Below are 26206 nucleotides of genomic sequence, written 5' to 3' on the forward strand. Positions count from 1 at the left end.
ATTGCTTAACACAATTCCGGATCTGAAACTTTGATTCAGCTCTTTATGCACGACAGGCTAATGAAAGGTCTGGATGAGCGACTCCCCAGCAAAGCTTGCTTTAAAAGCCTCCAGCTAGTCTGCATGACTCCCCAGCCTACAACAAAGCAACAGTCTTATCAGACAAAGCAGGCCGAGGTTACGAAGCTGCACCTCCTCAGGGCCGGGTGTTCCAGCTCCATCATCTCACACTAAGCCGCTCTCCTCTTACTCTCATGCATCACGTTTCCCTTTTGATCCCGTCCAGTCACCAAGCAGGAGAAAATGCCCCTGGAGACAGTGAAACAACTTTTACAACACTAGCAAGCGTCTTTATTAACTCACAAACAAGGCCTCATTTTGAACTGCAGTGACTCCTCTGCACAGTTTACGGTCTATAATTAGGTGTGAGATGCTGTGATGCATGCACACAAAGGACAGATTTTGTGCTCGCCCTGGAGGTGCAATCATGTATTTTAATGCTTAACAAAGATAAGGTTGAGCACTGAGCACACTCGTCCTCTGGGGGGAGTGGGGGGTGGGACTGCCTCCCTCATGTCCAACTGCATTATGCCAGAAGGGTTGTGGCCATGCTAATTTATTCCTGAGTGGTCCTTAGGGAGCGTGTCTAGTCATAAAGACCCTGTCAGTCCTTCCCCTCAATGGGCATCACAGCCTGCAGGCAGAGCTTCCCCGGGAGGGTGAAGCCTGCAGGCGAGAGTAATAATGCCACTGTCAGCTGTCTGGGCACCTTAAGGCCTCCAACCAAGACTAACTAGGGCCCTAACAGCAGTGTGGCATGATGTGACATATGACATAATCCATGCTAATGCGGTGCTGAGGCTGTAGATGGATTGGTAGCCTGGCTCTGTCCCTCCATTCCTTCCTTTACCACTGGTAACTGGAATAGCCTCAGCTCAGTCCTGGGCCTTCTGAGGTCGGAGAAAGCTCCTCATTATGGAGGCCCTGCGAGGAGGCTGCAGGCCTGTCAGCATGAAGCTAAGGAGGAAGAGGGGGAGGAGGAGGAAGACTGCTGGCTCCATGCAACTGCATGAAAAATGCCAAATGACTCTCAAGGAACCAAAATATCTCAACTATTTAAACCAATGTAAAGTGCAAAAGCATCAAAGAAAACATCAATGTTTGCGTGTTCCTTGAAAGTCTATAGAACAATTGGAACAATATTAGTGACACCATCACAGCCCAAGACCCAACATTTTAAAATAACAGGTATCACCACAATTTACTTAAAAATATATGATGTTGATATATAAAACATTTAAAAAAGCCTTTCAAAATGCACTTTTGTTTCTTGAATATGTTAGTTTTTCTAAAAGTAACATATTTTATAGTAAATGTCAACATTATATACATGTGAACAAAGTTTCAGCACAAAAAACATCTGAATGTTATTGTTCCAGATTGTGTAAAACAAAAACTTTTTAAAAAAATATATTTTTAAAAACTTTATACGTTGGTACCTTGTTTATTGCTGATGTTACGTTTTAATAATAACCAACAACATATGAAATCCGAGATGTAAAATGAAAATGTTCTAATGCGGTAAACTACACACAGACTTTTCTCAGACAGACATGAACATCTTCACACTTTTCTCTCTTGTTTAAAGTCTTACAGTTCAAAGCTTTATAGAAAAAATGAGTCCAGTTTTTATAGAATCTGATCATGATTGAAGACTTATGTAACTCTGGCTAACTGAACATGTCATGGTGATTGACTGATGAGGTCAACAGCCAATCAGAGAAGAAAAAAACGGCACAATTGGACTGAATAAAATCCGTGAAACTGTAAGACCGCAATACAGCAGGGGAACATTGTACGACGTGTTAGCCTGCAAACCAAACTGAGTCTGTTTTAACTCACACTTTTGTTATTCAGAATACAGCTTTCTTGAAGAACGAGGGTAAGAAGTCGAGCACAGAACAACCCACTGGGTGTCCTCCAAAGCAGTTATAATTGTAGCTTTTTGTGTGCATCAGTAAATAAGCTGCAAGGCTCTAGATGGCAGAATGGGTTAATTTACTGTAGCTGTAGCTGACAGAGCACTGGGTGAACTGTCACATTTCAAACACACCGCATTGCTTTCAGACTCACAAAAATATACAACAGAGGCCAATTTAAACCTTTATACAAATTCAGCTATTTAGCAGAAGAGAAAATCTAACAGGAAATACAGCTCAACTGATGGCGCCCACCTGAGTTTTGCTTTAGATTGTAGTTTAGCCCACAAATGAGTTGGAGGCCATGTTTATCCTAAATCCTCAAGCTCACAGCTGACATTGATGATGTCGGATGTTCCTGCACACATGCTTGCTCTGACCCAGCCTGGCTGACATCTACGTCACGCTTTCACCCACAAGCACCACAGACAGAGAGGGAGAAAAAGCTCTATCAGGCTACATCCAAAGAGAAACCCGTCATATACAGCATAGTAACTCTGAAGGAATTCCATTCCCAACCTGATGGAAATTTGCTCATTCCTGAAATTGAAACTAAGAAGCTGTCCTGTGGTTGACCCTGTGATGACACCTGAAGGCCGGACAGAAGCTGCCACTGTGGCGGAGCCAAACATGGTTAAGCCCATAAACCAATTCCTGTCCTGAGCTTTCACTCTGAGACCAGAGCTGCTTTAAGCCCAGTCAAACTGTCATGCACTTTGACTTTTGGGCACCCAGCAGACACGTTTCTCCTATCCATTTCATTCCAGCTCCCTGTAGTCTCCATTCCTATGAGTCATGCACAGCTCTGATCACAACCCCAGCATGCTACCAGCAGGAGCAAAAGGACCACTGTGAAATAAAGGGGATGTGTGTTTGTGTGGTGGGGGGCTGCTGGCTCCAACAGCAGTGAGGGCACCCTTGGCCATTAGCACAGATCCCCAGGACATGGTGCTATTGTAGACCCCTGCAGAGCAGAGCTCAGCTGGAGCTTCACATCCCACTGCCTTACAACCAAGAACACCCCATTAAAGTAGATAAAGCTCCTATCAGCCAGCAGCACACAAACACACTCTGCTCCCTGTTCAAGTGCGAGTGTGACTCACGGAGAGTACTGTGTTTGACAGGAGTCATGGGGGGGCTGCAGACACTTTTTAGCATCTACGATTGTTTGTCAAATGCTTCTCTTTAGTGTGTGTGCTTGTGATCTCCAGTTAAACAAAAATAAAGAGCATCGACTGATTTTCTTACACTTTCCTTATGATAATTTCTTAAATAGTGTGAATGTTACATAATCCTTCACACTATAGTGATTCTCCTGCTCCTCTTCTGTATGTTTTTCAGCACATAAAAACCCAATCACACTTTCAGAGATTTCAGCAATCTTAGCATCAAAACGTTCAGCTTGTTCAGAAGAGCACTGCTTGTATTTCTGGTATAAACCTGATAGTTTTTGAAATATTGAGCAAAATATTCCCCATAGGAAATAAATGACAAAGTCTTCAAATTCAGTATTTTTGCTTAGATTATCAACAAACCTTTAAATATATTCATGGGCTATGTTTTCATCTCTTAGAGTGATTTTCAAAAAAATTGACATTGAGCTGTTATATTAAAGTCCCATTAGTTGTCACACACCTAGGTGTGTGGGAAATGTGTTCTCTGCATTTGACCCCTCCCCTGGGGGACCGGTGAGCTGCAGACACAGCTGCGCTCAAGAACCATTTGATGGTTTAACCCCCCAATCCAGCTCCTTAATGCTAAGTGTCAAGCGGGGACAGACTGGATCGCATTTTTAGAGTCTTTGGTATGACTCAGCCTGAATTTGAACCCACGACCTTCCAATCTCAGGGCGGACACTCTACCACAAAGCCACTGAGCTGGTCTGCACAGTTGCCTTAGCATTATGCTAGCTCAGTTGGGTAATTTGTTATCTACTGAGTTTTTTTTTTTAGGCTAATTTAGAGTTTAGCTTCTCTTTTAGCAACCGGCAAACGTTTTTGGCTAATTTAGTTTACCAAGGGATTTTAGCCAATTTTAGAGTTTAGCTAAAATGTTATCTATGTGCTAGCTTTTTGGCCATTTTGGCATCTACTAAGGCTTTTTTGGCCAAGGGGGAGTTTAGCTCATATTAAGGAAACAATAAATATTCTGCTAAATTGTCATGTAGTGAGGATTTTTTTTTAGCAATTTTACTACAATTTTTTCAGAAATTTAAGTTAACTTCAGTGCTTTTTTAAAGTTCTTTAATGACATTTCCAGTCATTTAGCTAATTTTGCAAATAGCTTTTGCATTTTCAGCAAATCCTTTCAGCAATTAAAGTAAATCGGGTCACCATTTTCAGCAAAAAGCTTCAGCATCTTCAGGGACTAAAAACATTCCCACTAGCACTATCGCAGGTAATGTAACTTTTCTAGTTCATTTGGATTTGAACCTCACTGCGATTGTTCCTGCTGCAGCCTAAAATGATCTCATAAAGAGCTACAGTGGATGTTGTGGTTTTTAAAAAAGAAAGTGTTTCCTTTGAGTCTGTGTTTCTTAGAAGGCTAGTTTTATCAGGTATCACATAATAAAACGTCCCCATTCTTTCATCCTTCAGTCTCCCTCCCTCCCTTCCTCCCTCCTGCCCTCCGTCTGAATCTCTCCCACAGACCGGTGCTCTCCTTTAATGAGTCGCTGGAAATGACAGCTTTAATCACTGCCTGTGGCCACGGCAAAGGGCCAGTTAATGATAGAAAAAGAACAGAGGGCCATTTACATCAATCAGCCCTAAATCACTTTTTATGATAATGCTGTAGAGAGGCAGGAGAGGCTTCCAAGATGACTTGTGCATAATGATGACGAGGACCCTCTCCCCCCAGTCTTCAATTCTCCTCCAAGGGTTGTACCTGCAGCAGCTATCTTACAAGCGCCATGTCAGCGACACATATGACCTATATGAACAAACCGAACATGTCTGTGTTTGTGCTGATATTGGTCCATCTAAGAGCTAAATTCTTGACTTGAAATTATTTTTATAGGCAAACTTTACCTGGTTTTGACCACTGCTGCAATAACTTGCATGGTTGATTCTTAAAAATGTAAAATATGGTGATTACTGTAAAAGTTCTGCACTGGGTTTGGTAAAGGGGCCCACAGTCTAAACCAGGTCTGCAACCTGAGGCTCTGGAACCACGAGTGGCTCTTTTATTCCTCCATTGTGGCTCTATGGCTTTGAAGAAAACGTCAAACTTAAGTAATTAATTAATTTATGTTTAGATTTTTGACATGTCACATAGACCTAACTGATTAAAATGATGGTGAAGGGTTTACTCTACTATCTTTAAAAACAGCTTCAAACTAATTATTGCTGCTTTTCTGAGGGTAAATAAAACGTCATCCACAGCTACCCTTAGTTTTTGTACACGCTGAAAGAGGAAACACTTGATGGATAAAAGCAGGCAAAGGAAGCAATGATTTTTTTTTCTATTTTTGATATTGCTTCATAATCGATCACTTTATGCTTGGAGCACTTATACACAAGGTGCTTGACATAAGAGACATTTCAACAATAAAAAGTTATAAAGCACCACAGATTAAAAGCAGCAACAGCAAAAAGAGTAACGTAAGATAAAAGTAATAAAATACAAAAAGGTTCTTTTGACTCTTCCCAATAAAGGACTGGAGTTGCTGTTTTGACAATGAGTTTTCTGGAAGTACAAAGACACATTTTCATCAACACTGGAGTTATAAGTGCAAAACATGCACACAAAAGGAAACTAATTGGTTCAAGCAAAAACATAAAAAAACGTCCAAATGTCAATTATATCCACAATTTAACTCCACAGCATAAATATCTCAAAGTGTTATTATGTAATAATGCAGAATAACTGTAGCTATCTTTTTAATATAGTCAACAAGCTATCTACAATTTCATCAGTGAAGTGACATTCTGTCTTCATAATTAGTACAAAAGTGCACTGATTAAACGCAATCAATTCAATTGTTAACACTGCAGGGGCTCCGAACAAAGATCATCTGAGGAAATATAATTAAAGCAATCAGATAGCATAACATCTCATTTGCATTTTGTAGTACTGAAAAAAACATAAAGCCTGATTAATGCTCTTGCTCTCTTCTGCCCATTTCATTTCTTTTAAAATCGAGCTACATTGTATTTTGAATGAAAATGCTGCTTAGAGCAGGGTTTGCTGATAAACACCAGAGCCTAAGGCTGTGTGGAAGGAACGCCCGAACATGTGTTAGTGTTAGAAAATGACTCAGAGAACGCTGACTTACCTCAAACATGCAGAAGCACTTCTTTAAACAACGATGGTCATCCTCGCTTTCAAAGGTGAAATAATTCCAAGCATGTATTCCAGAGGAACAGTAAGACAATCCTAACCGAAAACAACAAAAATAACTTCAATTTCCATAGTTGTGTAAACTATGCAGGCTGAGAGGGTTCTCTGTGCTCGGCAGGCTAAAAAAGCAGAACAAAACATACCAATTTGCCACAAAAGAAGACTTTGACAAGCGCAGAATCTTCCCCACCATGCAGACAGGCATGACAATGCCCCTTTAGGCTATTCCTCGCTTCTTCTCACTCTCGCCTTCTCTTTCTCTCCGCAGGTCTTTCTCGCTCTCCTAATCTCTCTTTACCACAGATGGCTTCTTGTGAGTTCAGGGGAGGGCAGGCGGTACCGCAGTAATCCCCAGCCACACAGACGGAAAAGCTTGTTAGAGCACTTGCTGATCACCACAAAAAGTCAAACCAGAGCCAGGGAAAGGTCACCAAGAATTAGGCTATGCTCAACTCCAAAGGCTTGCCTAATTCCCCTGATAAGCCCCTTTGAAACTCAACCCGTTCTGGCTGTGCCGTGGGCTCAGCTCTGCACAAAACTAAAACCCTCCTGTAGATCTAGCTGGAGCTCATTTACACAGAGAAACAGACAAATACACTCAGACATAGTCACAGCTGCCTGCACTGCTTACTGGCAAGCCTTTCCGTCATGACTAGACTAGAACAATCGTCTTAACAATCGATGATTCAGAATTTGTGTGAAAGAAGCTGGAGCTGCTAAGACTCAGTGTGAGGGCTTTAGCCTGAGCTTGTTTGAATTTGAAGAAGCCTTGAAGCCAGTAGAAGGCCTGAGCTGTAGGCTGCAGTTGTTGTCAACTATCCATTTCAGAAAAAAAACAAACACTTGGTAGAGAAAGAACAACAGAAACTTGGATTATTGTTAGACACTGGTGGTGTTAAACCAATAATGCAGGAGACCAGGCTTGGTGGCAAAAACTAAACATGTCATAAATAAACTTGAACATTGAAAAACCCATTGAGAAACAAAAAAGGTGATTAGGCAGTGAAGAGGACACGACAAGGAAAAACAGAAACCCAGACACTCCAATACACTGAGGATCATTACCAGAAATGGATGAACCTGTCATTTTATAACCTGTCACTTTCTGCCGCTTTTGCCTGCATGCAGAGAAGTCAGCACTCGCATCCCAAACTCCTCCAGCTGAGGCCTTTTCTAATGCTTTTCATTTGGTTCCATTTCCATGCACTGATGTGAATGCTTTACTGGGTCTTTTTAACAGTTATTGTCTTTCCATTTCAGATGAAGTCTGTCCCATTAAAACTAGACTAGCCCCTGTAACAAAAGTATCTCCCTGGATAAACAACAATATTTGACGTCTAAAACAGTTTTACAGAAAAGTTGAACGTTTGTGGAAAAGAACCAGCCTGGATGTTCATCTCCTTTATCTTAAAGATCTTTTAGTTTCTTTTAATAATGCTGTTAGAGATGCAGGGCTGCATACTTCACCAATCTCCTCTCTAAAACCAGAGGAAATCCTAAGGTGCTGTTTAACACCATTAGTGAGATTGTTATGCCTATGTCCACCTACTGTCCCCATCCACTCAAATGATGATTGTGAAACGTTTTTATCATTTTTTATTGAAAAACTCAGAACTCTGAGAAACTCCATGTCACACAGCTGCTTTGGTTTCTGTTCCTAGCCCACCTCAGCCTGTGATTTTACATGTTTTCACCTGTTTGTCTCCCTGAGCTGGTCAGATAAGTGGGAACAATGAAGTCATCCTCCTGCTCCCTGTGTTGCCCCATGTGTTGCCGACACCTTTACTCAAAGATGTCTTTCAGTCCATTGGTCCCTGCGTCCTGTCAATAATGAACTCGTCCCTGCTGACTGGTCAAGTGCCTGAGAACTTTAAGGAAGCTGTCATCTTTCCTCTCTTTAAAAAACTGGACCTGACCCCTCCCTCTTGAGCAGTTAAGGATCTATCTTTAATCTTTCATTCATTTCCAAGATCTCACTCCACTGAAACAGCTCTTCTCAGAGTCACAAATGACATCCTGATGCAGGAAACTGCTCCGTACTTCTGCTTCTGGACTTAACCGCAGCCTTCAACACTGTCGACCATCACGTCCTCCTGGACAGGCTGTAAAACTGGGTTGGGGTACCCAGATCCGCTTCAAACTGGTTCCCCTCATACCTCACTGGTAGATCATTTACCGTGGTATCCTCTAAGTTTAAGTCCTCCTCTGCTTCTCTCTCTTCTGGTGTGCCACAAGGCTCTGCTTTGGGACCTTTACTGTTCATTTTATATCTGTTGCCTTTGCAGTATATTTGAAGTTCTTTTAATTAAATTTCCTACCATTTTTATGCCGATGATATTCAGATTTTTGTATCTTTTAAATCTCAGGATGTTTTTAAAATACAGATTTTACGCAACAAGTAAATTCTGTGAATTTACTTGTTGTGTTTCTTATCAGCACATATTTTAAACTAATTACAGTTTTAACACGGATTTGAATCATCTTCTCAGTTTTATGCTTAAAGTTGTGATTTTCACAGACATTAGGGCTGTGATGTGGAAGCTGCTGAGCTGTTGTTCAGCCTTTTAGTTGTGCTCGAAGAATGATCACTACTGTGAGTTTTCCAAACACTGTACATATACACGTGGAAGCTTGTATATGTACATATCTTAGTATTTCCACAAATAAATGTAATATACCACACTACCTCTATAAATAGTTCATGAATTCAATTCTTACTGATGTGACATGTCCTTACAGGGCCCGCATTACAACATGTTGAAATAAAGAGTTTTTCAGCTTCAAAAACCAATTGATGTGAGTTTGCACATCATGTCCAGAGAGATAAACCATGTAGCTGAGCTAGAGTCCACAGGAGTCCATAGCATGACCAACCTTCCCATCCAGGAAAAACACCAAGTTCTCCAAATGAAAAGCCCCCCAGGCCCCCCAGAGTCCAAAACCAACATGGAGGAGAATCTGATCCTTCTCCTCCTGAACTGCATGATAGTTTTCTTATCTGCATTGAAACAACAATATCAGATGAGGTTCTCTAATTTTATTCTTGCTTCTTTCCCTCCTAAGATCAGCGGCAGCAAGTCGTCAAACGGTAGAACCGCCAATAGCGTCTGTCATTCAGCTGCAGCTCCTGCAGCAGAGGGTAAGGCTCAGAGTACTGTGAGGAGAGTCTCTGAATGATCTCATCAACCCAGACATGGAGTCATGATCACTGAGGCTTTTGTAGAACTCTTCAAAATAAATAAACCTGATCTCTCAACATCATCTGTGTCTTCCATGCACTGTTTTTATATGAGATATACAGATATGTGGTACAGTCAGTGCTTCCACGAGGAAGAGAGGCTGAAAACATACCAGAAGCTCCTAACACATGCAACAGGAGTATCACGTTTCTGAACACAGTTTTGAACAAGTGTCAAGCAGTGAATTTGACGAGTCTGGAAAATGAAGCAGCAAAGTAAAGAGGTTAGTCATAAGGAACCAGAAAAACTAAACAAGTGAATTCTTGTTGAGGCGGAGATTCTCAAGCTGATCCGATTTAGAGATTGTTGTATCCAGCCTTTAGTTATACTGGCAGGTCGACCTAACATGTTTATTTATCCTGTGTTCTTTTTGGGATGGAGAGTAATTTAACTCCAATGGGTATGATCACTTAGATGAAAAATAATACCAACAATATTGTCTTATTTCATTGGTATAGATAATGCTTGCTGTACATTACAGTTCATAAAACCGTGATTTTTTTCAGTTAATGGAGAAATCTGACATAAACAAAGATATATACCACTGTCTTTTAAATATCTTGGTGTCTGGTTTGAACCAAATTTATCTTTCCAAACTCCTATTTGATCAATTACCAGTAAATTAAACAACAGTCTTAAAACACGTTATCAATCAGTTCACTGCTTTAACTTCCATATCAGAAAAAGACTAATATCCCAATTATTGATTCCTATTTTGGATTATACCGATATTAATTACTTCAACACTTCTTCAGCCTGCTTACACTCCTAAATGTCATCTAAAGTTCTCTGTGCCTCTTTGTGCTTCATTGTCCCTACAGTACTCATCACTGTTTGAATGACTGGGTTGGCTTTTATTACATGATATTTCCTGGTTTGCACCAAACTTGAGAATGAAAGTTGGCAGTTTATTTTAAACGGAGACTAAAAAAAAAATCTGACCAATAGATTAATTTACCCAAGAATTGGTATTTAAATTTGGTAAATGATTGACCTAATTCTAAAAATCTGCATTAGCTGATGTCTTAAAACCACAGACTGTTGGACCTTCAACCATGGTCAGTTTTAGTGTCTTAAAGCAGCTACACATTAAGCTTTCAGTGTGAGAGAGCATGCTACAATAAGATGTTTAGTAACAAGAATTTAAGATTAATGTCAACTAAAGAAGAAGAGTCCTCTCTTTATGTCATGGGTGTTTTGATCAGTTAGACTTGTTTCAGAATAGAGAGAACTTAGAACCTGCTCCATCCTGTGATGCCCTTTTCCCTGTCTGTTAACAAGTAAAGTGAGCAGAAATTATAGACAATCGCATAAAAGCCATTAACCCAAAAGGTAGAACATTGTTGCTCTATTTTTATTCCACAAGAGCTGTAAACATGTGCTTTGCAGAGGTGTTAAAAACAGGCAGATTTAATTTGTGTACATATGAACGCTGTGTGTGACTGTGCAGAGCCGCTGATGGCAGGAGGCCTAAGCCACGGCCTTTTCTCAAACGCTCCTCATTAACAGCTCATAATGGCTGGCAACATTCTCATGCCTCTCTGGCTCACTCTCATTAGCAGCTGGCAGCAAGGTAGGGAGATGAGTGGACGCTGGCGTCATTCCACCATCACTCAAGTACGGCATTGGAGCGAGGAAGAGGAGGGGAACGACAAAGGAATCAGCCGCAGATAGGTGGCATGAGAGGGAAAAGATCCTCATCTCTGTAGATTTAATTAAAACAGGGTGAACAGATGGGGAAGATAGTGAGGTCCAACAGGAGACAGCTCATCTGTTTGGATTTCCACTTTTCTCCTTCCATGTCTCCATCTCTGTCTCCCCCTGTCATCCAGGATTTTTATTTTTCAGAAAAATTCTTGGCACTCGGTATGTCCCAATTTAGAGCTTCCACACTGGCAGATTCATCAATGAAAACAAGAGGAAAAAGTCTCTCAACTTGTAGGTTCTTGAGGAGATGTGAGTCTTCACATGGGTTTTGGCCACCATGCACAACAGCAAGCAAGCGGTGTGTTGAAGAGCTGCTAAGCCCTTTCAAAGATAATCCCTGTTCCAAAAAACAAAAAGAAAAAGAACCTTACCCTTTTGTTGAAGCAGGGGGAGGCTTACCAAAGCTCTGGCCAGCCAGAGGGGAAGGTCACAGAGTGTAGGGTGTTAGATGAGAGAAAAGATCAAGCCCGCCGGTGGCTCTTTTTTCTCTCCTCTCCCAGAAGAAGTCACTTTTCATTCAAATGTAATCATCACCATGCAGTAATATGACCTTCATGGCTGCATGTTAAAAGGAGCAAAAGGAAAGCATTTAGTTTCTTTGCTCCCTGAAGCCATTTCAAAGAGGGCAAAGGGATCATAGACATGAGTGAAAAGCACCAAATGAATTCAAGGCATCGCACAATAACAGCCTTTTACCAATTTCCATGCAGCATGACAAATATTATTTTCTGTAGCAATATCTATTATCTTTACAATGTGTCTGACAAACTGTAGCTTTGATTACTATTTAGTGCCAGAGCATCATCATCATTTATAGGCAACCCAGTAGAAATCCACCAACATAAACAATAATAAAAGCCCCAAACATTCACATGCATAATGTGCAACAATGCCACTAGTTTTGCATCTTCCTCTAAAAATGTTCCGCCTTACCTCGATTCTCTGCTACAGTAATCTCATTATCCTTTGAACCTTTTCACTGGTAATGCCAAATGCAATTTGTATTCTGAGGCCGGGCAAAAAGCTCTAAACTGATTATCCCAATTTGAACCGTGGCAGTCTTAGATATTGTTGAGTCTGAAAGGGCCATCTAGCTTGTGAATGGGCTTCTCATATGCCTTCTGAGTTTCATGACACAATGTTGCGTCTGCTTTGCAAGGGATAAATTAAGCGTGTGAAAGTCTAAGCAAAGCCCTCATTTTCCAGTTAATCAAATCTTCCCCTAATCAAATTAGCGCACATAATTCCACTGGATGCGTGGTACAAAAACAGCATTATCCTCCTCTCCGGAGCTGAAAGGCAGGGAATCAGTGTGGTGCCGCTCTCCCCTCTGCATGAGCAGCCCTCAATGGAGAGAAGGACCAGGGTGGGGTGGGGATGAGGGAGTCCAGGGTGATGAAGGGTGGGGGGTATGCCTCTTCCAGTGGCCTAACAGTGAAAGGCAAGGCCGGGGTAAACTTTGGCAGCATTTAAGTTCCCAGCTCATTAAAAAGCCTGGCTCAGTGGCCACCTCCAGGGAGCACTGAAGCGTTGTCTAATGAGGTACTTGTTTAATTTTCTTTCAAAGGGCTGGACATCTGCGACGCCCCCATTTCCACATCCCCATACACCACCCTCCCCGCAGCCTTAAACCCCCCACCCCTCATCTTTTTTCCACAAGCCCCACACAAAGCCCATCTATCAATGGGCCGCAGGGTTCTCTGTAGTTTGATGAAGTGTCTCTCACTGAATGAGGCAGATAAAACATTTGGAGGAGTGCAGAACAATCGCCATTAACTCTGATCTCTCCCTCAGAACAGTCAAAGCCCATCATGGAAATTCAATAGTGGTCAAGCTAAATGGATAAATGTTCACAGTCCAGCGTAACGTTCTAATTGATTTTGCTTCATGAGATAATCCACTCTTCTCAATTGAGGTCCTTGTCACTCCCTTTCACCCTTGCCACCTTCAGAGGAGATGCTGCACATAACTTGGAGAGAAGAAGAATAAAAATGGGCTGAATAGTGAGCGTGCATTCACAGAGTTGAAGAGTGTCAGGTTCATCTCCATGACTCTATTTTATTTGACCATCCAACCTTTGCACCATTGTGATGTTTTTTTTTTCATTATTTGTATTTATTTCTTAGCCCTATACCGCTCATAGGCATTAAAAGGCACCTCACTCTGGTTATTGTGTTAGAATTCAAAGCAGCTTTCTTTATCGGTCAGTCTCACTTATTGTATGAATGTTTTGTAAACATTCACACTATAGTGATTCTATCTCTCTTTCTTATTATTTACTTTTCTCTGTATGCTTTTTGGCACGTAAAAACTCAATCACACTTTCCGTCATTTCTGCAATCTTGGTATGAAAACATTCAATTTCTTACAGACATTATGGTTTCTATTTTTGGTCTTCGTAAACTTTACAGTTTTTACGATTTTACCCAACTTAAGTGATTTCTCAGCCTCATTGAAAAGAATGGGAATTTTTCGAATTTCTGCAATTAAAAACATTCAGCATGTTCAGGAAATTCATGCTTTTACTCTTTGTATTGTTAAATTTCACCCCTAAAATTGAAATTTTACAATTTTATTTTACAATTGTACGTATTTTTTGTGATTTCTTTTTCATGCAATTCATACAATTTTTTGCACAGGAAGTTAGTTGTCTGAAACGCTAATATAGTTGGAACCTCTTCCTCTGGGGATGGCCGCATAGCCAGCCAGGTGCAGCATCACAGGCGGAATGTTCAAATGGTGTTAGAGCGTTCAGCATGTTAAGAACATCAATGCTACTGAGGTTTTTAATGCTAATTTTGAGTTAAGCTAATATTTTAGCAACATTGCTAATGTTTTTCCATGATGTTCTTCAAATTCTTTGCATGCAAATTATGCAAGTTTTGTATAAAAACACTCTGCACGTTCATAAAATTCAGCAATTAAAATACTTTTCTTCAGTATCTTCAGTAAAAACCTTCGACATCTTTAGCAACATTCAGCGAAAAGCATTCACACTAGCATTATTGCAGGTAATGCAACTTTTCTAGTTTCATAATGTATCTCAATTCTTCATTATGAGAACTCATATTTGCACCTTGAAGTCCTTCTAGTGTCTCAGACTGTAGAATGAATGAATATGCTCTTTCTGCCATGTTGGTTTCTTCCAAGTTTTTAATCAACAACTCTGCCAAACTAGCAAACAACTAGTTAGATGGCAAATAAGACCCAAGAAGAGCAACAAAAAGAGCAAATCTGCAGCACGATGGGATCTAACTGCAAGGACATGGGAAAACAGTTTTCAGTTTAGATCAGGTCAGCAGGTTCTGATTATTGGACTTTGGGTCAAAAGGGCAAATCTATGAATCAAACATCTTGTGGTGTTTTTCTTGTTTCAGAATGACGGTGTTGCAGGAGTTAAAATGTGGATTAGAGTCACAAACGCCACCATGGTGACCAAAGCTAAACCATCAACGAATATGAAATGAACAAATAAACAACATGTGGGTTGTATAAACAGCCTGAGTTTGAAATAAATCCCAAGATAATTCCTTAAAGCAACACGTGAAAGCACAGAATAGTCTTGTTTTTAGAGGCTGCATGATGGTAACCGTGGAGATTCTGGAACGGAGATGTGAACTCTCTCATGATGACCCTCAGTTTGACCTTGGATTTCACCGCGCTGACTGATTCACTGGATGGCCTTGCCGGTGGCTATGCAGGGCAGCAGCAGGGCTGCCATGGGGGTGGAGGTCAGCGCCAAAGTTATAGCACGGTAGCAAAGGTGTGGAGTTTATGCTAAGAATTTGAATCTGGTGGTCGTTGAGCTTCTAATAAACAGACGGACTCATGCAGGTTAGACACATGGACGGATACGAGGCAGACGATGGAATGACGTTACACTGACACAGAAATACAACAGGTTTATGTGTTAAGGATGTAAACATGGTTCAGACAAGTTCAGAGAAGCTTTGAAATGGTGCAAAGAATAGATTTGTGTTACTTTAAAAAAGGGACAATGGGTGTTAACCTTTTAACACCAGAGCTCAAGTGTTTCTGTTCTTTGATTTACTGCAACTTTTCAACCATTAACACGATAATTCCAGTAGATGGTGAAGGAGAAAAGCTGGAATTCCGTTGATCGTGTTAACAATTGAAAGTTACAGTACGTTAAAGGTTGTGTGCCAAAACAAAGTTTAACTAAACTTTGATCTAAATGCCGATGCAGAAATCAGGACTTTTCTTGTTGGACTGATGAGTCAATGCAAACAGTAGATGTGTTTTCTGTTCTAAACCAGCAGTTGGTTCATGGCTCTTGTGGTTCTACAGGTTATAGCTTACATTTAGAGGAGATTTTCAACATTCCTCAGGTTGCCCCTAAAAACCTCTACAATAAGCCTTTTTTCCAAATCGCTATTTAATAAGATATTCTCACCTTGTCTCTTCCAGTACATGTAGGGAAAATTAAGTAAATTAATCTGCAAACAGACCTTAAAAGTGGTTTAAAAACTGAAGTTTAGATTTAGAGATGGACAGTTGTATAGTAAGTGTTTGCATATGTATTTAAATGTATGTTGATGTGTTAACACGCACGATTAATAGAACATAATTAATTCGTTAATATGTGTTAACGATCTCAGGCATCCTGCCGTGCAGCTATGAGATCAGCGTAATAAAACAGTCTAAAATAAACGTAAAACTATTTTTTTAACATTTTGTGATTGAGATTTTATTAGATTAAAGTGATGATATGGAATTTATTTGTAGTTTTTGGACAAAACTTCTCTTTTAATAAATAAGGCAGAGAACAAAAGTCAGTCTGACGACTGTTATCCTGCGTACAGCAGTGCACCTGCTATGGGGGGGCGGAGCCAAACGGAGCGGTCTGCTATAGTCTAAAGAGGAAACCGACTATTATTTTATTTTAGGATGGGGACTGTCACAATAAAAAGCACCGGCGTTGTCTAACAATTGCAGAAAGTTCCGTCCACTGATGTAGCGGGAGGTGAGGAGTTCAGGGAAGTCAGACACACCTCCACCTGAGCAGAATCCAGCTGAGCCGACCTGAAATCCAGCTGGATCAAACCTCTCCTGAAAAAATGTTTTATTATTTTTCAGAAACACAATAAAGAAAATGTATGAGAAAAAAAAAGAAAAAGCTGAAAAGAAACAGAATTCCAGGAAAAATGTCAAATAGACAGATGTGAGAAATTCTTATTTTTGGGCCTGCATATTGTGACTTTAGCCTGGATTTTTTGTATTTTCATTTAAATTTTATTCTTGTTATTTTTACAAAATTACAACTAAAACTTTCATTCTATGTTGTAACAGTTTGTTAAACATTTTTGGGGTTTCTACAGCAAAATCGCTAGATTTTGCTGTTTTTATATCATTTTATGTCTAGTGTGTGAATACAAGATGGAAAAATGACAAAATGAAAGTAGTGTCAGTGCTCAGCCTGTTCCTCCTTGCTCAAAGGAGCAGGTATGGGTCCTGCTGAGGGGTTGAGGACCTTCTACGGCCCTGTCCAGCTCTCCCAGAATAACCACCAGTCTCCTGAAATCTCCTCCATGTTCTGGAGATTGTGCTGGGAGACACATTAAACCTTCTTGCTGCAGCACGTGTGGATGTGCCATCCTGGAGAAGTTGGACAACCTGTCCAACTTCTGTAGGGTTAAGGAATCTCCTCATACTGCCAGTAGAGATAATTATCAAGCCAAAATCAGCACGAGTGGAAAACCAGCCAAAAAAGATCAAGAGGGAGAAACTTGAAATGACCTCCACATGTAACACCAGTCCTGTTTGGAGGGTTTTCTAATTGTTGCCACTGAAGTGCACCTGTTGTTAATTCCATGAACACCAATACAGCTGAAATTGATTAACGAGGCCCTCAGCTAATTAACCAACAAGAAAATGATCAGACAGGTTTAATTCAATTCATGCCAGGCCCAATAAAAAAAGTGTCCCTTTAGTTTTTGTGAGCAGTGTACTTCCAGAGGCTCCCTTTGCTGTCAAAACCAAAGCCCACCCCCTCGGTTTTTAATGGAGTTATAGCTTTAAACAAAAGCAATATAAAAGCAAAATCCTGAACTTTGACCCAGTCAAACAGAAATATTTTCAACAGACACATACATAAAAAAAGTCTCAGAATTAACTGATAAACCTGAGGAGGTTCATGTAAGATGTCTCTTTGAGACACTTGCTTGTTTTGATTCCCAGAGAGTCAATGAAAAAAATCTCAACTGACGAAAGTCTGAAAGCATCAGTTAAGCTGACAAAAAGTCAGTAGCCTCCAGAATACATTCCACAACAAACCCCAGAGAGAGCTGAGGAAGTCAGCCCACTGCTAGGCTTGGTCAGGGCATCGCCTTCAGCCAAAACGCTGCCCAAATACCAGTGTGGTAATGGGAGGGAGCAGTGCCTTTCTTTTCAGGCCCTTGAGGGACTGTAAAACTGGCTCCTGGAAACAGGCCAAGCTTTCAACTGACTCATCAACAATCACCCAGGAGGACACCTTAAGATAGACTGAAACCCCATCCTTTCATGCCTAACATCGACCCAGCTGTGGGGCTTAGCCTTGTCAGGCTTGTATCGTGTTTTGATGCCTCCTCTTCCCTATGAACCATGAAGGCATCATGGATGCTGGCCTGAGGCACAAAATCGTGGGTCCAGCTCTGGACCACAGACCCTTGGAGTCTTTTTTTGACTCTGTTAGACATAAAAGGAAGCCACAAGTGATCTCAGGGTCAACACTGATGCTGCACAAAACAAAATCCTGTGGCATGTATTGAGATGCATGCAGCGACAGTGGTGAAGTCAGGGATGTTTCATGAAATACGCCCTTAATTATTTCACAGCAAAGCCAATGATTAGGCGACTTCAAACATGCCATTTCATATTTGTCTTCTTTCATTCTGAGTGACAGGCAGAACAATCCAATTAAGCTCCTCTTAGCCAACCCACAAGTGTAATTAAGCACTACGTTGAAACAAATCAACACACAGAGCAGTTGTCAAGTAATGTTGACACATTACTTTGGAAAGCGAGAGTGAATAGAAGTAGAGTGAAAGGAGGAGCAGTCCTTTCACTGTCAGCTTAAATAACTCTTTAAATGTGGGACTCTTTTTATGAAAAAGAATGTTAATTAAATACTTCTGTGTTTGTTGAGAAGTCAGTTTTCCTTTCATCTGCAATACAAGAGTGGCATTTTCAAAGCCCTGTCTCTAATTCTGTCGCATAATTGGGGAGATTTTGTGACACAGTTGAATTATGTTGAACAAAGCATGAACAGAAAAAGCACAAAATCAGACAGTTATCAAATTTAAAAAAATAGATGCAACTTTATGTTTTTGTGTTTTTAATGACCTCAATATGAACCCTAAAGCTTGACTCAGACCTCACCACTTCAAACTTAGATATTTCCTCATGTTTGATGTGATGGTTGTCTGAAACTAGAAAAGTTGCATCGTGTGAATACTTTTTGCTGAAAGTAGTCACTGAAGCTGCTGTAGCTTTTTGCTGAAAACGGTGACACAATTGACTTTAATTGCTGCAGGGATTTACTGAAAATGTAAAAACTGTTTGCAAAATGTTACATTTACTGAAAGACTGGAAATTTTGTTAAAGAACTATGACAGAGTGCTGTGATTGACCTACATTTATGACAATGGACCTACAATCAATGGGGGCCCTCAAGAGGTACGATTCAGTTTTGTTTAATGAGTCCATTTTACAATGGAAACGCTCATAATACTGGACCACACTGCTCAGTGGAAATGAGGCTTAAAAGAGCCTTTTAGACAGATTTCTAATGACCTTAATATAGTAGGAGCTGCAAAGTCTCGTTTCACACTCCCTCGTATTTATGTTACTTTTCTTTAATTATAGACACACTCCGATCATCTTCTGATCTATTTTCCAAAGCCTCGTTTCAACTGAGCGTTTCTGTTGTAAAATGGACCCATCTAAGAGTACCGAACCGCACCTGTTGGGGGGGGGGCCCATCGGATGCAGGTCCATTGAAAAGTGGAATGTAATGGTTGGGGCGGAGCCGCTCTAGACACCCGTTGATTGGTAGAAAGTGATGACGACATTAGAAAGCGCCAAGATAGCGCTAATTTAAGCTAATGTTTCTCTTCGCCGACCGCAATCCTCTTTGAAACAACATTCAATTCTTGGTATAGAAGCTGTACAAAAAGTAAAGCAAGAAAAGGACGAGCTGCTGGATGAACTCCATTGTTGTTGCTTTGCTACAATGACCTACACCACACATGCACCGTGAAAACAAACCGCTCAGTGGAAACAAGGCTTAACTGAGTGGAAACGCTCACCAGAATTAACTGGACCGTCCCGTACTACTCCTTACCGTATCGTACCAAACTAGACGGCTCTGTGAAAACGAGGCTTAAGTGCTTCCAGAGCTCTTTTAATCATAATTACCCTGTGTTGTTTTCTAGGAGAGTTTCTGCAGAGCGGCAGGAGTTAGTTAAAAATGTCCCTTTGAGTTGCAGAACTGATAGTACAGAGTAAGCCTGTCCCCACTTCCCATCATCTCTTGGTTCACTCTCTCCTTTAGCGTCCAGCCCCTCACAGCCACAACATAACATTACAGGTACAACACAGATGAGGGGGACCTGGCTGCAGACAGTACAGGGCCCAGACATCATTAGCCAGAAACTGAAACTCCACAAGTATTTTAGAATTGTAGCATATTAAAACTTTTTAACGTGAATAAACAGCATAGTGTGCAAGATGAGCTTAAAATGGGGAAAAAAGAGTAATCGTTTGTCTCCTTTCAAAACTGAAATAAACAGAAGTGTTCAGATTTATAAAACTGTTAACTCTTTTACATCAGAGCTGTATCTCCAGTGTTTCCATTCCTTTGATGACCATAACTGTTCAACCCTTAAAGCTATGATTGTGGTATCAGCTGGTTCCGTTTTCGCCTCAGTATGCGGCACTTTACATGATTAATGTTTTTTATATTGGTGAAAAGCTGCTTTACAGCGTTGCTTACCTGTGCAAACCCAGTTTTTCTACAAATAAGTTGATTACGGGGACAGCAGTCACTGCAGATCATCGTGGGCTGGTGCTGCCTGCTATCGCTGCGTATTTGCCGGCCACAACTGCGTGAATTGACTGTATAAAGGTTGGCGGTCTGCGGCGGCAGCCCGCGGCGATTGCACCGCGAGGCCCTTCGAAACACCCACAGGGCAGAGAGACTTGATCAGCCCACCGGCCCTATGGAGTTTAGAAGGGTCCGGCGCCGTCTGCTGTCCCCGTGACCGTGACCAGCGCTTGGGACAGAGCCCCCTGTTGGAGGCGCTTTCAGGGGCTTTAGACAGCAAGCAATCATTTCTGGGAAATTTTGTATTTTTAAAGGGATAAATGTTCTTAAAACACTTGTTCAGACATTTTTAAAATTTTTCATGTGTAAATTGTATTTTGTATTTTTTTGAATTTTGTCACTTTTGTACTGATGCACAAAATGTATTATATGAGTTACAAATCGAGAATACATATGCAGCAAACCCTAAGTTGCGTACAAATCAGGAATTATGCACACAAATCGGGGTGATACTTATTTCTCTCCATATTCCCCCTACGTGTTTCCAACAGCATTTTTTCATCTGCTCCTGATTGACAAGGATTTAAATAAAGAAATTCTCAGAAATTCCGTTTTAAGAGGATTTTTTCTTTATATATATCCTCATCATTATAAAAATGCTGCAAAAACATGTTAAGAGCATCAAATACATTCGTGGCTTTTACCCTTCCAATAGAAATCCTGGTGTTTTTAACATGTTCTAGTACACCAGGTCACCAATCTTTTGAAACTGAGAGCTACTTCATGGGACTGAGTCATATGAAGGGCTACCATTTTAAAATAATACATTTTGCTTAGTTATAGTTAGTTATACATTGTTAATAATGAATAATGATAATCCTGTATGTGAAGACACTGATTTCTCACCATAATTACCAACAATGACAACAAGCTAAGAAGCAAATAACAATATTCATCACTTTATTAACCTCAGTAATTGTTATATTTTTAGACACAGCTCACAAGTGAATTGTGATCATTTTAGAAGAGGCCCGGGGGCACCTTGTAGGGTCCTTGAGGGCTACCTGGTGAGCGCAGGCACCATGTTGGTGACCCCTGTTCTAGGAGCATAGATAGAGTTCGTTAACCTGCTTTGACTGGATTATATGACTGTATTGATCATTTATGTTGACAGGTAAATACCCTCCTTTTCTCCTTTCACTTTTAATGTTGCTGTTCGGTTGTTACTTAAATGAAACAGTTAAAACAATCTATATTGTACTCTGTAAAGCTGAATGTGATTTACCTTCACAGGAAAATAAATTAGAAATAAAATAAATAAGTCCACTTCATCCTTTTCCCTCCTTACTAATGTTAATCTGAATATAAATGCTACTTCATTGGTTTAAGATCCAATATCAAAACTGAATGAAGTACATAGAAAAACCTATTTTCTCCAGCAGCAGCTCAACATTGTTTTGTCCATATCCAAAGAAGATCAAACTTTTTAATCCTATTTTGTTAGGCCCTCTAACGGTTAGTCTTCACACCAAACTGCAGAAGTGACTCTTCATGAAGACGTGCGTCTCATCCACTGTGCTCTCACCTGCTCTAAAAGGTGGACACAGCCCCACGCAGAGGTGGCAGCGTGATGAATAAACCAGCGGGTGCAATCATCTAAAAATTCCCCAGGCAGATGTGGTTGCGTGCACGTCTTTGATTAACTTCATTAATATACATGCCTCGCTCTGATAAACAGGCAGTGGCATATGGTAAAAAGCGTGAACAGGAAAGAAGTGATTTGCTGTTTGCTCTGGAAAACAAACAAGCCAACAGGTCCTAGCAGATGGTGCTGTGTGCAGTGCTGGTGGGAGGCAGCGCGCTGCATAGGCGCCGCCGCCAAACAGGAGCTCTCCTGTGGATGAAGAGAAGCCCGACTATCGCCCTCGGCCTGCTGCACGGTAAACAAATAAAGTGTCCTTCTGCTTTCCTGTGCGCTGAGCTTTTTATCCGGCGCTGATCTGACTTCCTGATTTCAAAGAACAAAAAAGAGCCTGTTTTTGTCAAGTCAAAGTGCTCCAGGCCCGACGCTCTTCAGAAAGCAGCTTAAAGAAAGAATGTGTTTAATAATGGTTTGTTTGTGTGCCGCTCTCATTCCCCCTGCTCCCTCCGTCTTCCCTCGGCATGCCTGCAAGCGCGCACGCCGCCTTGCTCCCATTTAAACTGCAAAGTTAGAGACTCATTTACATAGACACTAGATGTTGGTTCAGTATCAGCGAGAAATCACAGCTTACTCTCACATGCGCTCCATCTCAGACTAAAGATAAAAACCACTAGTTCAAAAAAGTAACGTTACCTCCATTGAACACACTGATCTGCTCCAGAGAACAAACCAGATTCTGCTCCACTTTCAAATAAGGACGAATCCTCACCACCATGAGAACAAAAGCTCAGTGTTCTTTAGAGTTGTTCTGATGATACTTTACCAGACTATGCTCAGGATTTGTTGAAATCCTAACAAAGATTTACTACAAATGTCCTGGAAATGAAGCATTTCAGTTCCAACTTTTACAGCTCTACATCTTTCCCTTTGAGACTTCTAAAATCCCACTCTAATCATTGTTTGATCTTTAAAGAGGGTCGTAAATTAAATTTGTTCTGTTTTTAGCCAAAATCTAAGAAACTGTTTCGTTTTCTAGGACATAGTTTCTGCAGAGCAGCAGGAGTTCAGTAGAAACTATCCTCTGAGTTGTGAGCGGGACTGTTGGTTTAGAGTAAGCCCACCCCTAATTCCCATCATCTGCTTACACTCTCCCTCTAGCTTACAGCCCCTCACACCCACAGCCTAATATTACCATTGCAACATCAGAACTATGCAGCAGTTCTGATCCAGATTCCAGCTCAGACCAGGAAAACAAAGATGTTCATGGATCGATTCGTCTGACCGTGGATGAATCAGAATGGAGCGGAGCAGGAAGAAAGCTTTTTAATCCTCTCCTAAATCACAAAGATTTGAAGAAAGAAATACTCAGAAATGTAACTTTGAGTTAGTTTAGTAAGATCCTGGCTTAGCAGTCACTTTGATCTGACCCAGCAGATGATTCAAAGAATTATCACTATGATTTGAATTTGTCTTTTACTGTTACCCAAAACCATCTTAAAAGGATCCACAACTTGTGATTTCATTTTTAATTTCAACAATTAGTAATTTTCTGTATTTTAGTTTTGTATAAATACTGACTGAAAATGAAAAATAATTTAAAAAAATCAACTTTTAATAAGATATATCATCACCCCAGACTTACTGAATTAAGCAATTTAAAAACCATAATCATATAATTTTATTTCGGCATGCTCTACAATTGCAGCTCAAAACTATTATTTGATACAATGAAAGAAAACATTAACCAAACATCTTTATACCACAAAGAACTTTCTCGAACAATTACAGCTCACTGTAGTAAAGAAAACTCCTTTTCATAATGCTGATAAAAACTACTGCTTCAGTCATGTGCAGAAAAAATGTCACCATTGTTTTTGCTTTAGTGTTAGAAAACTTTTCTATCAATTCATCTTTTCCTGAAGCTAAATAATCGCTTCTGTTTAAGGTTACATGTGCGTTAGTGAAACTTCAACTCTTTTTAGTCGTTTCTGATCACTTATCAAACTGCATACTGACTTCTCCAGTCAGACAAACCACAAATGATGATCGCAGTACGGATCATTGTGGAAATGGAATTTTTGTTTTGGATTTTTTTCTGTGAGTTTTGCACCGAAAGAAGGAATTTTATTTTGAGCTGTAAGCTGCAGGATAAAGTACATTTCTCCTTTGTTTGCTCTAAACAGATAAAAAACACGTAAAAAAAAAACAAATTCAAAGGCTGTTTAATGCTTTTCTCATTGTTCAGTTTCCAAGGCTGCAATTAAGATGCCAGGATGCTTAATAATCCCTGTAATAGCAAATTCACCATTTGTTGTACGGGCTGAATATCATTACCTTGCACTACACATGCAATTACACACACCGTATGGTAATGTTGTCAAGAATTTTAAGTGTACTGATTACAAAAGTTAACCCTAATTAGTAAATGATGGACTGCTGCTGAATGTGTGTCTGAAATCCGTGTCTGACAGATGAAGAGTGACAGAACGGGAGAAAAAGCAGAAGCAGGGAAAAAAGAGCAGGAGCTTCGAATCTGAAGGCTTGGAGTCCATAATTAGGCAGCAGTTTTTCCTCTCTAACCATTTTCCCCAAAGAAAAGAAGCCTGACTACTTAATTGGAGGAATCAAATTTAGTCAAACGCCCCGTCGGCTCAAACCTACATCATTAAAGTTGCCAGCTAAAAACATCAAACAACGCAGCATTAATGAAGCAGATGTATTAATTTCCCATTTATGAGCAGCTAAGCAACTTGCTGCTGCTCCCCGCTCCCCCCGCCCCCCAGGCTCCCTCTGACAGCACTATTAATGATCTTTAATGCCCCACAGGCAGTAATAGGCCCCGCTGGGAGAGCCGAAACACTGCGATTTGTATTGAGGATTTAGACATAACGTGGGGGAGGGGGGTGTACCAGGGACGTCTCAGAGGTGCCCGATCAGGTCTGGGTCGCACTGGGCGGGGGCACCTCCAGAGAAACGAACAACGGCCTGACGAGGAAATCAAACCTTCTGTTCAAACGGGTCAGAACCGCTGATTGTCATCAACAATCAAGATGCTTAGAAAAAACGCAGCAAAGACAACAACAACACAATGCAGAGACACCAGCAGGAACACCTGGAAAACCATCATGCAGCTTCACAGCAAGGAGACCAAACAGACTCATCTAGAGCATGTGAAAGAGGCAAGGCCCGGGGGCCGGATCCGGCCCTCCAGGTAATTCTATCCGGCCCTCCAGGTAATTCTATCCGGCCCTCCAGGTAATTTTATCCGGCCCTCCAGGTAATTCTATCCGGCCCTCCAGATCACTTTATTTTATTGTTATTAATGACCCGATGTTATCTTGCGCTTATTTTATAACTTGAAAAATGTGACAAAATATATTTTTATGGAGAATAAATATTGAAAGTTATTTAAGGTTTAAGTTGATTTATTCTGGAATAATATTCCTGTTTTTTATTATTCATAATTATGTTAAATAGTTACAGTTTTAAAGTTTTAAAAATTCTGCTAGCTTTTCGGAATATTTTGGTATTTACTAAGAATTTTTAGACTATTGTAGCTTAGCTAATATTTCAGCTACATGCTAGCTGTTTTAGCTAATTTAGGCTTTATTCAAGTTTTTCAGGCTGTTTGGAGTTTAGCTAATATTTACATGCTAGCTGTTTTGGCTAATTTACAATTTTCTCAGGTTTCTTTTAGGCTATTTTGAAGTTTCTTTTTTTTTTTAGAGATTTTCAGGCTAATTTGACATTTAGCTAATATTTTAGCTGGCTATCAGCTTCAGGTTTTTTAGCCATTAGCTTCAGTGATTTCAGCTATCATCTTCAGTGGTCAAATGCATTCACACTAGCATTATCACAGATATTGCTATATATGTAGCTCATAACTATGTTAAAGAGCTACGGTTTTAAAAATGTAGTTTTAGATTGTTCAGTAAATGTTTATCCTGTTCGGCCCATGACCTAAGGAGTGTTTAGGATTTTGGCCCCTTCCTTGTGTGATTGAGTTTGACATCCCTGGTCCACACTCTGAGTGGCTTTTAATAAGGATATGGAGAACGGTATACATTACAAGCCTTACTGGATTTTCATCTTTTAAAGCATTAATCTTGGTGTTTCAATAGTAAACCTAACAATGCAGGACTTGAGTTGATATAGAACTTCTGTATTACACTCAAAACTGAAGCCAAAAGATGCCATTTTATGGGAGGTTGTGGCCCAAATGTTGAAAGAAAAAAAGACCTGCTGCAGATGA

The 26206-nt window shown here is 40.4% G+C and overlaps 1 protein-coding gene across 10 annotated transcripts in view; it reads right to left on the reverse strand.

Annotated features, from left to right (window-relative positions):
* The window catches only part of auts2a (activator of transcription and developmental regulator AUTS2 a), a 495300-nt gene that overhangs the window by 87696 nt on the left and 381398 nt on the right, over positions 1-26206 (reverse strand). Inside the window, exons 1-2 of one of the 10 annotated variants that reach the window (XM_024266754.2) lie at positions 6464-6604; positions 6256-6356 (exon numbers count right to left, since the gene is read on the reverse strand). The exons of the other annotated variants lie outside the window; for them this stretch is intronic. Of the exons in view, the coding sequence (XP_024122522.1) occupies positions 6256-6264 (9 nt within the window). The 5' untranslated portion in view covers positions 6265-6356; positions 6464-6604. Of the gene's footprint in view, positions 1-6255; positions 6357-6463; positions 6605-26206 lie in introns of those variants that run through there. 10 annotated transcript variants of the gene reach the window in all.

This window comes from Oryzias melastigma, linkage group LG14, assembly GCF_002922805.2.
Source record: "Oryzias melastigma strain HK-1 linkage group LG14, ASM292280v2, whole genome shotgun sequence".
NCBI classification, from domain to species: Eukaryota; Metazoa; Chordata; class Actinopteri; order Beloniformes; family Adrianichthyidae; genus Oryzias; species Oryzias melastigma.